At 43.0% G+C, this 21871-nt stretch overlaps 1 protein-coding gene across 1 annotated transcript in view; it reads right to left on the reverse strand.

The window, feature by feature from the left end:
• PCNX4 (pecanex 4) overlaps positions 1-21871 on the reverse strand; it is a gene marked incomplete in the record, with an annotated part of 107484 nt that overhangs the window by 68630 nt on the left and 16983 nt on the right. Inside the window, 3 exon segments of the mRNA XM_073609723.1 lie at positions 2574-3067; positions 14187-14366; positions 17881-18627. Coding sequence (XP_073465824.1) covers positions 2574-3067; positions 14187-14366; positions 17881-18569 — 1363 coding nt within the window.

Raw genomic sequence — 21871 nt, forward strand, 5'->3', positions numbered from 1 at the left:
GAATGGATCCGCAGGGTGGACAAGATTGCTAATATGGAGCAACTCATTTCCCAAGCCAACGACACACCCACTAAATTCCAGACCACCTGGGCATGTTGGACTCACTACAGACAATCCCAAACACACCCGACCTTGCCCCCTTCATCTCCTCATACTCCCTGAGGACTCTCCGCGGTCTGTTCCCTACTGTCCCCCCTCAAAACTCACCTGCCTCTCTTTCTCCCATTTCCCCGTCCTTCCCCTCTTGAGCGACATTGAGCTGACATACCCATGCACATCAGAGCTTGACGTAGCATTTTCTAACGCACACACCACCCCTCTTTTTCGTCACTTATAGAGTTCCCCCACATGACCGACTCACCCTCGGTTCTTATTACTCTTCGGATGTGCTTAACCCCTATCTGTAAATCCTACCGTAAGTCGCCATACCGTCATATTTAAACACAACCTACGCCTCGTCCTGTACCTCCTTTTCGTTCACAGCGAAGGTCCTGTTTAGGGGTGAACGAAAACGGTGTTGTTCACAAAACGGTTTGGCCCATCTCCGCTCAATACATCCGATTTCTACGAGCTAACACCCATAGTTAGTATATGGTGATATTTACTTTGTTAATTGGCCAGGCTTTTTGCTCTTACTCGCTTTCTATCACCTGTTCTTGTATCTACTGTAGTGTTCTATAGGCGCCTATTGAGCATCCGCAAATTGATTCACTGATATGTATGTCAAATTTTACTTGTTATTCTGTAAAATTTCAATAAAATCCTTTGAAAAAAAAAAACTAGAGAGCTGAAGACCAACCAGCAATTGCAGAGGGTGAGAAACAGGAAGCACCAACCTGAGTGTAGTAATTAAGAGTTGGCTTTCTCTGAGGACAACTGCCACCATTTACATTGGACTCATGTATTTTCCCTCTTCCCTCTCCTTTTTTGTCTAGTTGTGACACCCCATTGTAGCTTATCTGTCTCAGTCCCATCCATCCATGGGCCCACCGATAAGAACTGTTACTATCGACAGGGCTATATACTAGTATTTAATGTACACTATATATCATATACTTTATATGTTGTATGCTTGTTATTTTGTTTGTTGCGCAAGCAATATCCTCTAATTGCAGAGGGTACCTGGCTTCCTTATAAACTGGACTGGTAGTGTGCTAAGCTGTGCGCCAGTGCGCATGCGTGTTCCAGCGCCTACCTGTGCATCAGCGTGCATGCAGGGATGCGCACCCATTGTGCGTCAGTGCGCATTCCTGCGGCCATGCAAAGTACTGGCAAGAATGCCAGGTCTTCGAGCACCTCTGCTGCGGACAGTGCCCTAACATTGTGAGGGTATACCCAGCTTAAAGCAGCAGTTCTTAACCTGGGGTCGGGGGTTCATGAGGGTTAGATAAAAATAACATTTGCATTCACTGTACAGACCCCAACCCAAAGACCAAAATGTATTTTGTAATAAGTGGTCATTTCCTTTTGCATGAAAAGGAGTGAGTTTTTTGTTAAGATTGCTTACTTTATTCAAACTTAGTGTATGTCATATACCGTATGTATGAGGCAATCAAATTTCAATAACACAAAGTGCATATTCATTGTATGCAAAGCTGTGTTAATGTGACTATTTCTGAGCAGGGGGTTCATAGCTTTCATTTGATTCTTATAGGGGTCCGTGACTCACAAAAGGTTAAGAACCACTGAACTAAAGCAAAAACACTTTTTTGGAAGATCGTGCAAAGGACATAACTTCTGTCAACGGAGTTGACTGACTAAAGCAGCAGAGTATGTTTATCTGGCAAAGAAGGCATGACGCACAGCTTCACCTCATATAGTATGCCAACTTCTCTTTGATATGGGAGTTTACTTTGTCTTGGTCTTGGTCTGGTGATTGTACAGTTTTTTTTTTCAGCCTGTTTGCTTTGGCAGTGACAGAAACACTTTACTGAGAGATCTGGAGTCTATTTGACCCCATATCTCTCCTCTGCCATCAGAAGCATCTGATCAAGCTGACATGTAAACAACAAGCCAAAACCAAACGTGACAAAATCCTTGTTGCATCCTTCCAGTTTCATACACCATAGAGACGATCAGGGAATGGATGTTCCTCCTTCCTCTATGGTAAGCAGGCCTGATCACCTACATTGGTCCCAGGTTCACTGTTGGAATGGGAGCGCCCAGGAAAGGCAGTAGGCACCGGCGAGGCCCCCTGTAAAAGTGATCAGGCAGCTGTATAGGATACCGGATCACTTTTACAGAAAAAATAATTGCCTGATCTAAACAATGATACCAGAATCATGGCTGAAGCTGCAGTCGTGATCCTGGCATAACCGGCTTAAAACCGAGGACATACTGGTACATCCTACTGCAGGAAAGTGGTTAAATCTGTAAATTCAGAGCTTGTGAAATTCATTTGGGCCTATAAAAAACCTAGACTAAATTTTAGCCTCCCATCCTTCCACAAGATTCATTGTGAGGTGGCAGCTCCAGGCAAAACTAAATATCACACTGCATCCACCCCCCCCCCCCAAAAAAAAAAAAAATGGCTGAAGTTAGGATTTATACAACTGTGAGAATTCAATACTTACCCAAAGTGAGCAATAAGCTCCTTACAAGAGCTGCTTTTTGTAATCGACTTTGTTTCTTCATGAAGACATTTAGCATCCTAATGTCATTTTGAAAAAAGGGATTTCTTATGATCCCCAGAATATAAGCACCTTGAATTTCTCTGAGCATCCACAAAAAGACTAAAAGTACAATGAGGCAGTAGCTCACGATGGCCTGTGGACTTTGTAAGGAAAATGTTGAATAACAAAAGTGATGTAACAGACTGGACTCGAGCAAGACCAAGCTCAGGATGACACAGTAAAATAACGGCTCTTTCCAAGTCATTTTCCAATGGAAGCCATCACTAACTCTTGTACACCTGCTGCTTTTACTGAGGAGGACAATTGCCATCTCTGTTAAATTAAGACTCAGGATGAAGCCAAATCCACTTATGAACAAGACAACACCAATTGAATTTGGAATGAAATAGGCTGATATGGTTACTCCAGCTGATATGATAAAAGTGATTAACAACCTGCCAAAAAAGAAACAAAGAAATGAAAACATGAAAGTGTATCAAATTTAACATATGATCATAACTTTCATTAATGTATATTATGTACAGTTTTGTTTTTTTAATTCCTTTTTCTAATTTTGTTTGATAATCCAGCCAGTAGGGATGCTCCTCTGTAGCATCTCACTGATAGAGCAAAGTTATCATCCTGTGCTCCCAAGAACTACAGGCTGAAATGCCAACAGACAGTGCAACAGCAACGTGTTCTAAGCAAAGAGGGCCAGACACACCTTCAGAAATGTCCCCAGAACTATTGATGACAGTGGCTTTGAAGACTGTGCATTTGAGGCTATGTTCAGGGCAGGTTTTACTTACAAATAACTTAGATAACTTTTAATAACACTTTGATGCAGAACTCCAGTTCAAATAAACTTTAGTGCTATTATGTATTCATTCAAAAATATGCAAAGTTTCAGAGAAATATTTAAGGATGAGATTATAAATCCAGAATAATAATCTTCTAACATGGTATCTATTCTGTTTCTGCCTGCCTGACCAGCCTAATTTATAAAACAACAGCCTTGCGATCTTGTGATGTAGAAGAAAACTAGGAATTAATGAGGCCTATCTCAACCTGAAATAAAAACGCCAGGATGCCTCCATCCCTAAATACTATGCAAGAACAAAAGAAGTGGGGTTTGGACTTTACATGATGCATGTTGGTGTGTATAATGATATATAGAATGAACATAAATGAGTTGAATGTCACAATCCCCTAGGGGCACATCGTAATAGATGTTAATAATTATAATAAAACCAATAGCAATGAAACGTTTAAGATACAAAATGTAATCATAAAGAGTCAATATATAATAATAATAGATTTAATAACGAATGATTACTTAGAGAACATGATTTGTGACAAAGTAAATAATAAGCGATCAAATACATACAAATAATTTATACATTATCAACATGATATATGAAATTAATACACGTTGCCTGCCCTCTATCGGGACCTTCTGGCAGTACGAACAAAACATCCGTTTTGCGAATTTGAGCAGTTGCTTCCAGATAGGCCTTGACTGCTCTTACTACATCCAAAGAATGTAGTGACCTTTCTTCCGTAGAACAGGGATCTGGAAAAAAGAAAGGTAGAACAATATCTTGGTTTAGATAAAAATCTGAAACCACTTTCGGTAGAAAGCTAGGATGAGGGCGCAATACCACTCTATCCTTGTGTATGATTAAATAAGGCTCTTTACAGGAAAGAGCTGCTCTGATACTCTTCTAGCAGAAGAAATGGCTACCAGAAAAAATGAACTTTCTTGTCAACAAGACCAAGGGAATTTGACGTATTGGTTCAAAAGGCTGTTTCTGTAAAACTGACAGAACCAAATTCAAGTCCCAGGGGTTTAGGGGCGCCCTAATCGGAGGATTAAGACGCGTTACCCCCTGTATAAAGCTTCGGACTAAAGAATGCAAAGCAAACGGCCGTTGAAATAATACTGACAAGGCCGAGACCTGGCCCTTGATGGTACTCAAGGCCAGCTTCATTTCTAATCCCATTTGTAGAAAGTCAAGAATTTTACTTATGACATATTTTCTGGGATGCCAAGCCCTGGATACACACTAGGAGATCTAAGCTTTCCAGGCTCTTATGATAAATCATTCTGGAAGCTTGCTTTCTTGCATTAAGATACAAATCACAGGACCTGAAAGCCCACGATTCTTCAGAATGTGGGTTTCAATAGCCAGACCCTCAAATTTTGTGTTTGTAAGGCAGGATGGAACACTGGACCTTGGGATAGCGGGTCTGGACTTGACAGTAGGGTCCATGGGGGACCTACTGCCATCTTTACTATTTCTGCATACCAAGCTCTTCTGGGCCACGCTGGGCCACCAGAAGTACCAACTTCCTTTCCTGCGAAGAAGTCGTGGCAGTAGCAGAATAGGAGGAAATGTATAAATCTGGGAGAATTGATGCCCTGGAGTCACCAACGCATCTGTCCCGCATGCAAGAGGATCCCTTGTTATTGACACAAAGTTATCAATCTTGTAGTTGAACCTGGATGCAAAGAGGTCTACATCCAGAACCCCCCATCTTTGGCATATGTCCAAGAAGACGTCGGGGTGAAGAGACCATTCCCCTGGGAATAACTGCCGGTGACTTCAAGTAGTCCGCCTGCCAGTCCTCTACTCCCGGAATGAAGATTGCCGATATGCACGGTACATGCTTCTGCCCAGATTAAGATCTGGTTTACTTCTCCTTGGGCTGCGCGACTCCTGGTGCCTCCCTGGTGATTGATATAAGCCACTGCTGTGGCATTCGGACTGGATCCTGACAGGGCAACCCTGTAACCTGAGTGTCCAGGCCCTTAGGGCTAGATACGCCGCACGGATCTCTAGAATGTTGATGGGTAAGGTCCTTTCTGTCTTGGACCATCTCCCCTGGACAGTCGACTGTTCCAGGACTGCTCCCCAACCCGAAAGACTGGCATTTGTTGTTACCACTGTCCAGGCAACTGGAATAAGGGTTTTCCCTTTTGCAGATTTTCGGGTATCAACCACCAACTGAGGCTCTGACGCACTGTAGGAGACAAACGCATCAGGAAATCCAATGCCTGAACCTCCTTGTTCCAGGCAGATAGGATACTGTTTTGCAGCAGTATCGAATGAAACTGAGCATAGGTAACTGATCTGAACGAAGCCACCATCTTCCCCAGTAACCCCATACAAAGGCGAATAGGAGGATCTTTCTTTGCCCTGACTACCTGAATCAGTTCTTTTATGGTACTGATCTTTGCCTGGAGTAAAATACCCTCTTCTGGGCTGTATCTATGACCAGACGGAAATACTCTAGTCTTCTCATTGGTTTCAAAGAAGACTTCTCTGAGTTAAGGAGCCAACCTAGGTATTGCAGGTAGTTGACTGTGGTGACCAAGCTTTGGTCCAAGCGGGCTACCGAGCGGTCTATCAAGAGTCGGTCGTCTAGGTATGCTATTACCGTTATACCTAGGCCCTTAATCTGGCCAGCGGAGGGGCCAAGATTTTTGTAAACATCCGAGGTGCAGTAGCTAACCCGAAAGGCAGAGCTATAAACTGAAAGTGGCGTTTTTCTATTTTGAAACACAGGTACTTTTGATGAGCAAGGAAAAATAGGTACATGCAGGTATGTGTCCTTGATGTCTATTGACGCCAGAAATTCTCCTTCTTGTAGGATGGAGACTACCGATCGGATCGATTCCATGCGAAAGGATCGTATCTTTAGGAATCGGTTTAGATCCTTGAGATCTAAAATGGGTCTGACATCTCCATTTGGTTTTTGGAACCCTGACAGGGTTTGAATAAAACCCCAATCCCCGCTCTTGCGTGGGAAACACCCACGATAACTTTTTTGCGACAATAGTCGCTCCACTGCTGGAAGAGAGACTTCTTTTTCTCTGGGAACATTTGATCTGAGGAAACGAGGAGAGGGGAATACTCGGAACTCTAGTTTGTAACCTAGAGTTAATGTGGACATCACCCATCTGTCCTGGAAATCCTCCTACCAGAGCATGGAGAACTGTAGCAGTCTTCCCCCCACCTGAGCGAGCGGGGGCGTCTTGTCTAGTAGGCTTCCTCCCACAGGACTTCTTTTGTCCCTGGGTCGACTCTGAGATTTATTTCTTTAGCCTGACGGAGGAGGCCGTTGCGACTGCCTGGAGGCTGATGCTCCTGGCACTGGGAACAGAGCCTGTTTAAAAGAGGGACGTATACCAAATCCTCTCCAAACAGCCTTGCACCATGAAGGGGAAACCCAGCCAGAAGCTCCTGACATGGTGATTTGGCTGAAATTTTTTAACCATAAGATTCTACGCATATGTACCAACCCAAGCGCAAAGCGAAAGGTTTGGATGATAGAAACTCTGATTGCATCAGCAGCAAACATAAAACCGCTGGTAGGTTGGCAAACCCCCGGGCTTGCTGTTCAGGTAAAACTTTGAGGACCTGTTTTAACATGGTCTCTCAAGTATTGACAGACTGATTGCTGCCACTTCAGGTCGAGCTATTAGGACCTTGCCAAGAAGAAAACACTTTTCAACAGGAATTCCAATTTCTTATTGGATCCCTAGGTATCTGAGCGTTATCGACAAAACAAGCCAGACTTATTTACGGAGGAATGGCGATGTCAACTGCCGGTATACCCCCCATCTTAGTAAATTTTTCCTCCATAGGATAAAGTGTTGCAAAACTTTTTTAAGCGGAAAAAAATGTTTATCTGGGTGATCCCACTCAGAATAAATAAGCTTTTTCAGTAACCATAAACAGAAAAGCATGTGTAGTTTGAGGAGGCTTCAGTGAACCCAAACCAAAGGAGGGTTCTTTAACTGACTCAGATACGGGTAACCTGAATGTGGAGCGGACCAATCCAGCCAAAATTTGCACTAACACCTTCTCATCCTGAGAAGCTGAAAAGGGCCCTTCTCCACTTGATTCCTCAGAAGGGGAATCATCAGTCCTATCCTGATCCTCTGAAAGGAATTCCTCTCCTTTTTCCCAGGGTTCCTCAGCTTGAGGGTCCTGGGTAACAGAGGGAGACCTAGTGTGTTTTCTTCCATTGACTGAAGATGCGATTAAGACCATTTAAACTTTCCTCTAATCCATTAATGGTTGAGGAAAAAACCTCCTGCATAATGTATACAGGGGCTGAAGTGCCAGAAGCAGATGCAGCCCCTGATCCCGACGGCTCTCCCTGGCCAGCCATCCCAGGTCCTTCAGGGGGGGAAGGTGCTGCAGAAGGGGGGTCCTCAGAGCCTGAGGGAGATCCCGTAGAGCCTCTGGTTTTCAGGGTATTTGTACCTCTTCTACACATAGTGCAAAGCAACAGGGTGGAGGTATCACACAAATGAAACACTGACTGCTGAGCGATGTAGTACAGCAACTGCCGCTGCTACCAATGCCGAGTCTAGTGTTTCTAAGTAAATGCTGCCTGGGAGAATGCCTGTGTCCCACCTTACATGCGACCGTCAGCTCTGTGTCCCTCCATAGGCTGTGTGCATCCGGAAAAGTGTGCCCTTTATAGCCTGCGTAGCCGTCGATGTGGGCGTCTAAGCACGCCGGACATCACGTTAATGCTCCGCCCCCCCCCTCCTCCGAGCACCCCTCCTGCCCCCCTCCTCGGTTTTTTCAAAAACATGCGCTTTCCGCGCGAGCCGAGGCTCCAAACCCATGGGACAAGCATGGAGGGAAGGCTGGGGTGGAGGAGAGAAAGAGAGAGGCCGGCAGATGAGGAACCTGCCGATAGTATCGGCGACGGCGGTGGCGGTAGCGCAGTATATTACCGCTTTTCCGGCCACCCAAGCCCCCTTAACCTCGGGGGGAGATATCCCTGAAGAAAGAGCCCCCCATAGCATCCTACCTACCCAAACAGATCACACTCCAAAGACATGCTGGTAGGTTAATTGGATCCTGTCTAAATTGTCCCTAGTATGTATGAATGTGAGTTAGGGACGTTAGAGTGTAAGCTCCTTGATTGTAGGGACTGATGTGAATGTACAATGTATATGTAAAGCGCTGCGTAAATTGACCGCTATATAAGTACCTGAAATAAATAAATAAATCAAGCATGAGAAGGTATTGTGCTCTTGGCAGCCCCCGGTGGTGACAATAGGCATAGCATACATTTACTTAAAGGAGAAACCTACTAGAATTAAAAAATTCTGAGGAATCTGCCTTACCTTATCCAGCTGCAGGGTTCTGTTATACAGACCCAATCTTCACCTCTCACGGTGGGCTCCGTTTGGAAAACCTTCAGAGACTGGGGCCCCCTAGAAAAGGAGGATCCGCAGTTCTGGGCCCGTAAAGCACCCCGCCAGGGATATGGCTGGAAAAACCAAATACTGGATCCTGGGGTCCAGCTCTCTAAAAAGTGAAGCGTTACAGGTAAAACCTCGTTTCTTCGGACACAAGGCCCGGGTACCATCCAATTTGGCCTAAAAAAGCACATTGAATGAATCCGGTTGCATGGTTTGCCCCAGTATAGGATATCCCTTTGGAGCTTTAGCACAGCACATCTTATTCGTGACCAACACCTAAGACACTGGCGAAAAAACTGAGCTATCCCCAGGAAGGGGAGGGGTTATATAGGGGGTTGAACTTCCTGTCTAGGGTGTGACCAGTGTCCAATCACCTAGTGATACCCTATAACCCATCAGTAATTACTAAGGCTCTGTGTCCCGTGATGTACGAGAAAGAAAAAACGTTTATGATACAAAATGTAATCATAAATCCTAGTTTTCGATAACTTAGGGTGGAACACACCCGCTCCTTTGTGACTGACATGTCTCACCTTATATAATATTCATCCCCCTTTCTCATTTTTGCAATACTTTCTTTCCTTTTTGTTATTATCTAATACCCATATATACTATTTAATTTTTATTAGTGCTCTCATCATTAGTACTTCCAATTGATCATCAGTCAATGAACCCCTGTCCATAACTATTTATGGTCATATAGACTATTCCATCAAGGAGTTCTCTCATGCACTCCAGTCTACCAATTATCCAGGTCATGAGTGGCAGGTCTGGTATACTGTCTCTCATGCTTCTGGGATTGTGATGAGCCCAGTTCCGGGGTCGGAGCTCAGCTCATCAACGTCAATATCAGCGTGCCCCATGCTCAGCGCCATGTGACGCCGTGGTGCATGAGCACGCCTTTTCCATCCCACATCTCAGCGGAGGGGAGCAGACGCCCGCGGGTTTGATGGGGGTCTAATGCTCCTCTCTCTGGCTGTCATGCAGCATATATGACGTTGGCAGGGATCCGCCCAGAGCAGGGGGTATATCTGACCCAGGGCTGTCCGATACTTCACTCCACATGCCATCACCACGGGGATCAGATCTTTAGATGTCACACCTACTTTCAGCTCAGGTAAATGGGAGATTCACAGTATTCCTTTCACACACACACACAGACACGCATGCACATACACATATTTCCACATACATTTATACCAATATATACACTCACACACACATTTACACACGCCTACACACACAACATACACATATACCCAGCTGCACAGTTTCACTCTACACATATCAATTATTTATTGGCACACATTTTTGTACAGACATGTACATCTATATATATAAATCAACTATAATATATACACATTCATCACCTCTGCACGCACTTATACTCACATTCACCTCACACTCACACCAGCAATCTTGCAGTGATTATCCCTCACCAGTTTACTTTTTGCTTTTTATTTATTTTTTCATTGCATATTTTTACACAGATGTGAGCAGCAGCCATACATGCACATATCTCACAACATGGCAATGTGCAATGATTGTCCGACCTGCTCCCTGGTCACAGCTCTCCAAGGGTCCTGTTTCTGGGGATCTCTTGCCTCAACCCCGGTTGGGCCCACCTATACCGGGCCACTGCTCTATTCCATATCCTGGTACTGGCCATAACTTATGGGCTGCTTTGTAAGTAACATTGATAGTGCTCCTTTCCCTTTTCCTCTATTCCTTGTCTCTTTTCTTTTCTATGGGGAATAGTGGATCCCTATAGACCACATAATAATTTATCTATCTATTAATTTGTAGTTCATGCATCCAACTCCTGACGATTGGCAAGAGGCCATGAAACGCGTTGTGTTTATCAATGGATGCCAAATACAAGTTTGCCCTAATAACTGTATCATATTACAACCTGTATTAATTTCATATATCATGTTGATCATCTATAAATTATTTGTATGTATTTGATCACTTATTTACTTTGTCACAAATCATGTTCTCTAATTAATCATTCGTTATTAAATCTATTATTATTATATATTGACCCTTTATGGATTATATTTTGTATCATAAACGTTTCATTGCTATCAGGTTTATTAAATTCTAAAAAAAGTCTAAGTTAAAAAACGTTCCCTCCTCCTACCTATTGTGCGTAACCCACAGATGTGTGTACATAGTTTTTTTTGTTTTTTTTTTTTTACTTAATCATTTAATATTTTTATACCAATAGGGTACTGAAAGGAAAAAGGGGGGAAAAAAAAGCAAAGCACTTACATTGCCTTTTCCTAAGAAAGCATCTTCAGCAAAACTCAGAAAAAAATTGAATTTCAATCAAATCAGGTCAGATGCCCAATTCCATGTGTCCATATATAAACGTACGTATTTTTTATCTGGTCCGGTCCAGTCATGTGATCCTGCAGCTCTGGCTCCCCTGTGTCATTGAGTGGCTGCTGCATTGGAGAGAAGGGAGGGTAGGGAGCGCTGACAGCAGCTAGGCCATGGGAATCTATGAGTGATGTTATGGCTCTCTCAATTCCTAGCAGTTGTCAGAGTTGCAGGATCACTTGACCAGACGGAGGTAAAAATAGGTAAGTACATATACCTTTTTTTATACAGGTTCGGAGGGATACATAGGGGAACATTTTTAAGAAAAGTTGTCTATTCAGCCAGCAGGTTGGGCACTAGTCACCTTTTCGTAGCATTGTATCTCTTTCAGCTGTTGCTATCCCATTGCACTCTAGGATTCCTTTGTCATGTATTTATTGTGTATACACACATTATTTATATACAGCGGGTAAAACAAGTATTGGATATGTCACCATTTTTCTAGGTAAATATATTTCTAAAGGGGCTGTTGACATGGAATTTTCACCACATGCCGGTAACAACCAATGCAATCAATACATACAAAGAAACCAAAATAAATACGTTCAGAAATTAAGTTATGTGTAATAAAATAGAACGACACAGGGAAAAAGTATTGAACACACTAACTGAAATGTATTTAATACTTTAATACATACTCGCATACATTGCTCAGGTGTGATTTTGGCCCATTCTTCCACACAGTCTTCAAATCTTGAAGGTTCCGTGTGCCTCTTCTATGAACTCTGATCTTTAGTCCTTTTAATAGATTTTCTATTGGATTTAAGTCAGGTGATTGGCTGGGCCATTCTAGCAGCTTTTTCTTTCTTTGAAACCAGTTGAGAGTTTCCTTGGCTTTGTGTTTGGGATCATTGTCTTGCTGAAATGTCCACTCTCGTTTCACCTTCATCATCCTGGTAAATGGTACATTTTTTCCATACATCGTTCCTTCAATGATATGAAGTTTGCCAGTACCATATGCTGAAAAACAGTCCCACACCATGATGTTCCCACCTCCAAACTTCACTGTTGGTATGGGGGTGTTTTCGCGGTGATGTGCAGAGCCATTTGACCTCCAAACATGGTGTGTATTATGGCATCCAAAGAGTAAAATTTTGGTCTCATCTGACCAGACTATATTCCCATTATTTCACAGGCTTGTCTAAATGTTGTGCGGCAAACTTTAAAGCAGTTGTAAACTGCGGACATTGCAAAAAAAAAAAAACCCACAAGGCAATGGAAATACTCACATTGGAATGAAGCCGTCCAGCACTGTATTGTCACCACTGAGAGGGCTGACATGTTCCCTCAGTCTTTCTTCCGGGTTTGTGCGGTCCGGCTATGTGATTGGCCGGAGCCACGACGATGTCACTCCCACGCATATGCGCGGGAGCCCTCGGTTCCGGCACAAAGCTCTGAAGTTCCTGCAAGGTATGCCGGACCTTCAGAGCACATGTGCCAGTGATGTCACTGGCTGCATGCAGGTTGAATATATCCTAAACGGTGCACGTTCATGAGATATTCATTTTACCTACAGCTAAGCCTTATTATATGCTTACTTATAGGTAAAAATAACAAAGCAGAGTTTACAACCGCTTTAAACAAGCTTCAACATGCTTTTTGTTCAGCAATGGAGTCTTGCATGGTGAGCGTGCATACAGGCCATGGCTGCTGAGTACATTACTTATTGTTTTCTTAGAAAAATGGTACCTGCTAATTCCAGGTCTTTCTGAAGCTCTCCACAAGTGGTCCTTGGCTCTTGCATAACTCTTCTGATAATTCTTTTCACTCCTCTACCAGAAATCTTGCAAGGAGCCCCTGGTCATGGCTGGTTTATGGTGAAATGATGTTCTTTCCACTTCTGGATTATGGCTCCAACAGTGCTCACTGGAACATTCAGAAGTATAAAAATCCTTCTGTGACCAATGCTATCAGTATTTTTTGCAACAATAAGGCTGCAAAGGTCTTGTGAGAGCTCTTTGCTTTTGCCCACCATGAGATGTTTCTTGTGTGACAACTTGGTAATGAGACACCTTTTTACAGGCCATCAGTTGAGACCAGCTGATATTAATTTGCACTGATAAGGGGCAGGATTGCTTTCTAATTACTGATACATTTCAGCTGGTGTCTTGGCTTTCCATGCCTTTTTGCACCTCCCTTTCTTTATGTGTTCAATACTTTTTCCTTGTGTCATTCCATTTTATTACACATAACTTAAAGCGGAAGTACGCCCCCCAAAAAATAAATAAATAAATGCCAGCAGCTACACATACTGCAACTGCTGGCTTTTAATAATAGGACACTTACCTGTCCTGGAGTCCAGCGATGTCGGCACCACAGCTGATGTTTCCATCAGCTGTGGGGTGCTGCCGCCATTGCGGGTAAAGGAAGCCTACTGCGCATGTACGAGGCCCCACTCCTCTCTCCTACTGGCCCAGCAAAAGGGGGGGAAGCCCCCGGTGACGTCATGGGCTGCGGCGCGGACTCCTGGAAGTGGGAACAGGATACCTAGAAGGATCAAAGACAGGTATCCTGCCCCCCCTCCCCCCGAAAGGTGCCAATTGTGGCACCGGAGGGGGAGAGGAGATCAAATGAGCAGAAGTTCCACTTTTGAGTGAAACTCCGCTTTAATTTCTGAACTTATTTGTTTTGGTTTCTTTGTATGTATGGATTGCATGGGTTGTTAACGACGTGGTGAAAATTTCATGTCAATAGCACCTTTAAATATATTTACCTTTTTTTTTTTTTTTTTATTCTTTTACTTATTTTTTTTTTTACTTATTTTTTTTTCTCCCCTCATTTGAAATATGAGTTTTTTTTTAACTTATAAGTAATAAAATAAAAATGAAAAAATTAAAAAAAAAAATAAAAAGTAAAAATTTGCTGAACTTCAAAGACAAGGTACAAAAGCTTGATAATATTTTGATTACTCTGCAATGACCTCATGAATGCATGAAATGAAAGCAAAATAGAGTTACCGCAAGTTACTGGACATTGGCGATCCTCCCAAGACAAACTCCAACATCTGCTCCATTCCCCAGAGGACTAGTGCATCAAGAGGTGGTAGAATTCCCAAAGCCCAAAGAAATGGCAGAAACAGGAATATGATATGCAATATTTTGTTGGCCCAAACTAAAGCTGGCACAGACACAACAAATCTACAATGAAAGAGAAGTTATTCATTTATATACACAAGGTTGTGACTAGTTAAAAGGTCAGTATCAAAGGAAAACTCAAACTAAAAATCACCATTGAAGATGAAGTATCCTCTCATTTTAAAAAATTGTTTTGCTTTTTTTTTTTTATCTGCTTCCGAACTGCCTGCCCAAAATGTACTACGGACGGGTGGCCCATGCAGGCAAAGCGACATACTGGTACATTGCTGCCTGCTTCCCCCCCCCACAAACAAAGTCTGTCAGCATTTCCCGGGCCAATGCAAAAAATAAAAAACGTATTGGTGATCAAATACCACCAAAAGAAAGCTCTATTTGTGAGAAAAAAAATATCTAAATTTTGTTTGGGTACAGTGTTGCATGACTGCGCAATTACCAGATAAAATAGCACAGTGCTGAATAGCTAAAAATGGCCTGGTCATGAACCTTCCGGAGCTGAAGTGGTTATTGTGAGCTCTGCCGTACCTGTAGTGAATGTTGCATGTTAATTACATGCAGCTGGGGCCGTTGTTTAATTAGCAGCACACCTGGCCAAGTCAAAACAAGCATATGATGAAAAGATTTTATACAACCTATAAAAAGGAAGATTCAAGCACATAAATTAACCACTTGACCTTCGGAAGATTTACCCCCCTTCCATCCTGACCAGGCCATTTTTTGCGATACTGCACTGCATTACTTTAACTGACAATTGTACGGTCATGCAACACTGTACCGAAATCAAATTTAGGTTCTTTTTTTCCCACAAATAGAGCTTTCTTTTGGTGGTATTTGATCACCTCTGTGGTTTTTATTTTTTGCGTTATAAACAAAAAAGACCAACAATTTTAAAAAAACAAACAAAAAAAAACAATATTTTTTACTTATGTTATAAAACATATCCACGCCCTCTGTTGAAGTCAAAGGATATGACGAAACGCGTCAGGGCGTGGCCAAGACGACGCCGGAAGTGACGTGTGCGCTCCACGTGTGGATCACCTGCACAACCAGGAAGTATCGATTCTTTCCTGTGTAGCGGTGCTGACAGCTCTGGGTGAAGTGTGCATACTGACAATTATCTGCCTGTTTGATCGATTGCTTGATGTTTATTTTATTTGATGTACGTATTTTTATTGAAGGGGGGTTCTCTGTCTGTCTTTGTGTAAGGGGTTTGAATCAATAAACAGGATTACGCTATGTGCACCTTTCTTTCTGTTTTTGGTTTATTATGAGCCCTGCAAACCTGTGACCCTTTGTTTAGTGATGATGACAACAAAATACTGCATCTAAAGAGTGTTGGCTCTGAAGGCTTTATTACTCTCCTTTCTGGTGAGTTTAACCCCCTAGGGGGGAGAGTGTGTGTCACCGGGTGGATTACACAAGTGATCGGTGGAAGGTGCATGTGGAGATCTGTGTCTTTTTTAAGATCACCTGGAGATTATCTGATTAAACACCCTGAACTTTTCATCACTTCCCTTTATAAGGGATTCTCTTTTAAAAGGACTCTTTTTTTGGTCTAAGACTGTCCATGTATGTGTTGTTGGCCACAAGTTTCATTTGCTCAACATTAGCGCTGTCTAGTGTGTTAATTTAGTCTAAATGTTGATTATTTTATAACACTTTTTTTTAGATATAAAACATATCCAATTACATTTTTTTTTAAAAATCTAATTTCTTCATCAATTTAGGCCAATACGTATTCTGCTACATATTTTTTAAAAATCCCCATAGGCGAATATTGATTGGTTTGCGCAAAAGTTATACCATTTACAAACTATGAGATATTTTTATTTATTTATTTTACTAGTAATGCCGGCGATCAGGGACTTATAGCGGGAATGCGATATTGCAGCGGACAAATCAGAAACTGACTCTTTTTGGGGACTAGTTACACTAATACAGTGATCAGAGCTAAAAATATGCACTGTCACTGTACTAATGACACTGGCTGGGAAGGGGTTAATATCAAGGGCGATCAAAGGGTTAACCGTGTGTCTAGTCTGCTTTGCAGGAACACAGGATCAATACCTTCCCTACTGACAGAACGGCAATCTGCCTTGTTCACATAGGCGGATCACTGTTCTGATGGTGTACTGTACAATCAGCGGGTTCCGGCAGACATCGAGTCTGTGATACCCGCCGCTGGGCTCCCGCTCTGTGTGATCACAGCGGGAGCTGGTGGCTGGCTGCGTTTATGCGCACCCCAGACCCGGATGTGTCAGATCACGTACAGAGCGGCCACCCTGCCGCAGTATAAGGAAGTAGTTAAATGAAAATTAAATTTTTACTGTAAAAGATGAGTCTGGTCCGCTTACTGAGATTTCCTATTGGTCCTACAATGTGACAGGCACCCTTACTGGTCAATCAGGATTCCAAATAAAGTAGAACCAAGCTTGGCTTTTACAGGTAAAGTTGAGACCTGCACATTTTATCACCTGACATCTTTTTTTGCTAAAGGTAATGTCTGCTAATGTACCTATATACAATATGAACAGCTTGAGTTGCCTTTTTAGTGACAGGTGTGCTTAAAAAAAAAAACTGTCTATGCATATAAAGGGTGTCTAAAGATAAAAACAAACAGTGCAGCTTTGTCTAAAATTGAATAATGCCCTTCTATAGGTATAGGCCATCTAGATACCTCCCAAAGCCTGGCTGAATGTCCCAGAAATTACATCCCTCCATCCTGCCTTGTTGCTAGGATGTTAACAAGGCACTCCCAGCTGTTACTGCTAACCCACATCATTACAGGAGCGAGCTCTAAAACCACCACACATGCGCAGTTCCACATCTCCTCTAAGGCAGCATCACTGAACTCTGAGCTGCTGCAATGGGGAGGAGAGAGTGCATGCAAGGGGGTGTAAATTGGAGAAAAAGAGCTAGCTCCTGTGATGGTGGGGGACCAACTGGGTGTGTCTTACCAACGTCCTAGCAACAAGGCAGGCAAAATCAGCCAGGCAACTTACATATCCATAAAACTGATGATATTTCACATTGAGCAGGTGGTGACAGGTTGGCTATAACATTTGTGACACCATTTGAGAAAACCTCTATCCCAAAAGCCTATTTTCTTTATCTTCTACAAAGGCCATAAGGAGACTGAGAAGCATCGTGGCCGCGACATTTTAACATCCCTATCCACTGGCCAGTGCAACATAAGGAGGGGAGGTCGGCGGGCGGCAAAACATGGCTTAACTGTGCATTTTACCCGCCCCTGACTGCAAATCTAAATAAAGCCTAAACAAAGCCTAAGGCCCCATACACACTATTAGATCTTCTGCAGATTTTTGTCTTCAGATTTGCCAAAACCATATAATATGAGGTGAAACCTTAAGAGTTTCAATTTGTATGCAATCAGGCAGGCCCTTGCACTACATGGTTTTGGTAAATCTGAAGACAAAAATCTGCAGAAAATCTAATAGTGTGTATGGGGTCTAAGACTGCCTTGGAAAGATGTACATTTATCTAAACAATGAAAAGTATCACTAAATTTCCAATACTTATCAGAAGCAATTTGGGTTACCTGTATGCAAGGTCTACAGCAATGAAAGCCAAAATATAGACAGGTCGCAGAAGAGATGTAATTTCGTAGGTGTCTTGAGCATGAAAAGTTGCTGTCTCAGTGGCGGAGTTCACAATTAGAGAATATTCACCAATACAAATAGTTATCCAACCAAATATAAAAATCATAACCGTCCCTCCTAAGTTGTGGTACAGCAAGTCTAGTCTGTATGGTAATAAATACCATGTCCCTAAGCCACATAGCACCCCAGCAAAAATGGAATGAAAAATAACGTTTGCTATGAACTTCTTGCCAGGGATAATGAACTTTACAGTTTCTGAGCCCAGACAGCCGGAAAAGTCATAATCATCCTCATCGGTGAGGGTGTTTTGATTCTGTAGTCTTTCTACAGTAGAGGTCCTCCGTCGGGCGTATTGGTTTAACAGTTGTATAATAAAGGAAGCAAGGAGCATTAGTCCTCCAGAGAGTACTGCTGCATAGTAATCCTGTATGATTCTGACTTCGCACAGCACAGTCCCCACACCGCCCAATACCCATGGTGTCAGAAAGAGGATGACCTGATTGATATATATGTAAGGAGGGGCACTGTATCCTAATTTGAATCGAGGACCACCCAGAACAGTTTGAGGAAAGCGTTTCCAGACGAATTCCTGCTTGTAGTCGTTCAGTAAAGGAACATCAGGACCCATTCTTTATAGTCACAAATCTGGATAGGGTTTCATCATTTGTGCAGCTAAATGACAATACCTACAGAAAGAGACACAAAATGAATTAGGAAAAAATATGTATGACACAAATGAGTTAATAAGATATCAATGCTAATGCTTTTCTAATTTAAGAAACATTAAAAAACCTTAAGGATGTCTGTATATGTGCATGGGTGTGAGCAGTGACGTTGCTAGCGCTGGACACACCGAGCATGTGCCACGCATCTCCTGTGGGGTGCCTTGAGTCCCAGATGCCAGGATCGCCAGCCACTGTAGGAGTCGGCATCTCTTCCCACCAGCTCCCTGTCAGAACAATAAACATCAGAGCTGAGGAAAGCCTCCACTGGGCTCTTCTTTGGGTCTGATGTATCACATGACACAACATAAGGGGGGAATATGAGAGGAAGGACATCCCCTGGCATTCTGCTGTTCTGTTCAGGGAGGGAGGGAGGGGGCAATTGTACGGGGGGGACACAATGACCTCTAAGGGTGGGGGAGGGGCAGCTGGTATTTCTGACCCCTTACACAAAGTGGACACACAAAGTACTCCTGCACTCTGTGTGTTACAAAGTCCTGGTCCATGCACCTCGGATATTACAAACTCCTAATCCCTGTGTATTATTTACTCCTGCCCCCTGCACTCTGTGTATTATGTATTCCTGACTTCTGCATGCTGTGTTACATACAAATATATATGCAATATATGCGTTAAGTGCTCATGACCCTTGTACTCTTCGCATTACTCACCCGTAACCCATGCACTCTGCTCCTTACAAACACTTGCACTATAGAAACTGTATAAGTAATATTGGATTAAATCTAGAGGCAGTCCAGTCAGCATAGGTCCGAATCCCATGTATATGCTACTACACATACAGTATATGTAGTCATTTTATGTCTATCAAAAAATAGACTCACATCACAGTGCTGCCCCCCCCCTTCATCGGGTGCCCCTATCAGAAAGCCCCTCTACATTGGTTGTCCCCATCAGAGTATACCCTTACATAAAAAGTCCCCATCAGACTGAACCTCTTACATCAGGTGTCCCCATCAGAGTGCCCACTTACATCTGGTGTTCCCCTCATGGTGACCTGTTACCTTAGGGGTCTTCATCACAGAGCATCCTTAAATCAGGTGTCTCTATCAGGGTGCCCTCCTACATCAAGTGCCTCCATCAGAGTGCCCCCTTACATCAGGTATCCCCATCACAGTTCTCCCTTATAGCAGGTATCCCCATCACGGTGACCTGTTACATCTTGTGTCCCCATCATAGTGCCCCCACGATTACAATGCTCCCTTACATCAGGTATCCCCTTCAGAGTGTCCCCTTACATCAGATGCCCCCTTAGAATAGATGTCCCCGTTACAGCGACCTGCTACATAGGGTGTCCCCATCAGAGTGCCCCCTTACACTAGGGGTCCTCATCAGAGTGCCCCCTTACATGACATGTGCCCATCAGAGTGCTCCCTTACATGTGGTGCACCCATCATAGTACAACCTACATCTGTATCCCTATCAGAGTGCCCCCTTCCACATAAGGTGCTCCCATCAGGAACTCCACATCAGAATACCCCCCGAATACCCCCCTTACATCAGGTGTCCTCATCAGATTACCCCTTACATTAGGTGCCCCTTTACATCAGGCATCCCCATCAGTGTATCCATTTACATAAGGTGCTCCCATCAGAGTGCCCCCTTTTATCAGGTGCTCCCTTTACAGCACCCCCTTACATCAGGTGCCTCCCATCAGCATATCCATTTACATAAGGTGCACCCCTCAGAGTGGTCCCTTACATCAGGTGCCCCCATCAGAATACCGCCTTACATCAAGGTGACACTCATCAGTTCCCCTCTCCATCAGGTGTTCCCATCAGAGTGCCCCCTTATATTAGGTGCCCCTGTCAGAATGCCCTTTTACATCAGATGCCCCCATCAACATATCCCCTTACACAGGAGTGTCCACATTATAGTATCCCCTTACATTAGGTGTTCCTATCTGAGTACCCCCTTACATATGGTACTCTTTTCAGTTCCCCTTTACATCCCCCATCAGAGTGCCACTTACATCAGGGGATCCCATCAGGTGCTCCCATCAAAATACCCCACTACATCAGGTGCTCCCTTTAAAATACCCCCTTACATCAGGTGCTCCCATAAAAATACACCCTTGCATAAGGTGAGACATACCTACGTTATATGTTTTATCTAAGCCAGTCAGGCAGGGGGGGAACCAGGAAACAAAGCAGGCTGCAGTGGGCGAGGCACACACATGACATCACTGTTTGTTAGGGCACTGGTGGTCCTACCAACCAATAACTGGTGTGAAGGGGGATCCTGTGCTGGGAAAGGCTGGGTGGTGGTCCGGATAGAACTGTCACTTGGTCCAGGTCTGGACTGCGGTCTACCATTTAGTGAAGCCTGTACTATATTGTACATTACATACTGCCGACCAAAGTGTTCATTGTCGCAACTGTTGCTGGTTGCTAAGCAGCCTATGAGTATTTTAATGATGTTCTTCTTTAACTCTTGAAGATCAGCATGTGACACACCTTCCTGTCCAGGCCATTTTTCAGTTTTTAGCACTGTCATGCTTTGAATGACAATTACTCAGTCATGCAAACTGTAGCCAATTAATTTTATATAATTTTTGGAGACAGATAGAGCTTTCTTTTAGTGGTATTTAAACACCACTGGGGTTTTTTAATTTTTTACTATAAGGAAAAAAATTTAATACTGAATAAACATTAAGAAAAAACAAAAAACAGTTTTTCTTAGTTTTTGTTATAAAACTTCAAATAGTTAAAGAGGTATCACATTTGAGGCCCAGAAGGACAAGAGAGACACCCACAAAATGACCACGTTTTGCAAAGCAGACCAAACATTTAATTAGAGAAATGGCAATTTGAAGTTCAAATTTTGTTGCCACAGGTTTTTAGAAAATAAAGAAAGTGAAATTTTATATATATATATATATATATATATATATATATATATATATATATATATATTGCACACAGCTGTAAATTAATTTCTTAGAATTACACCCCAGAACACATTCTGTTATTCCTTCCATGTACGGGGATACCACACGTAACTTTTTGCAGACTAGCCATATTATGGAGCCCAAAATTCAAGGAGCACCTTCAAGCATTAAAGGGCATAAATTAGGCATCTAATCACATACTTGGAGGCCCTGGAACCCCAGGACAGTAGAAATCGCATTTTGGCCTCATGCACACTAGTCATTTTTGCGGCAGCTTCTATGGGCATCAGACTTTTTTTT

This window comes from Aquarana catesbeiana, linkage group LG13 (genome assembly GCF_042186555.1).
Source record: "Aquarana catesbeiana isolate 2022-GZ linkage group LG13, ASM4218655v1, whole genome shotgun sequence".
NCBI classification, from domain to species: domain Eukaryota; kingdom Metazoa; phylum Chordata; class Amphibia; order Anura; family Ranidae; genus Aquarana; species Aquarana catesbeiana.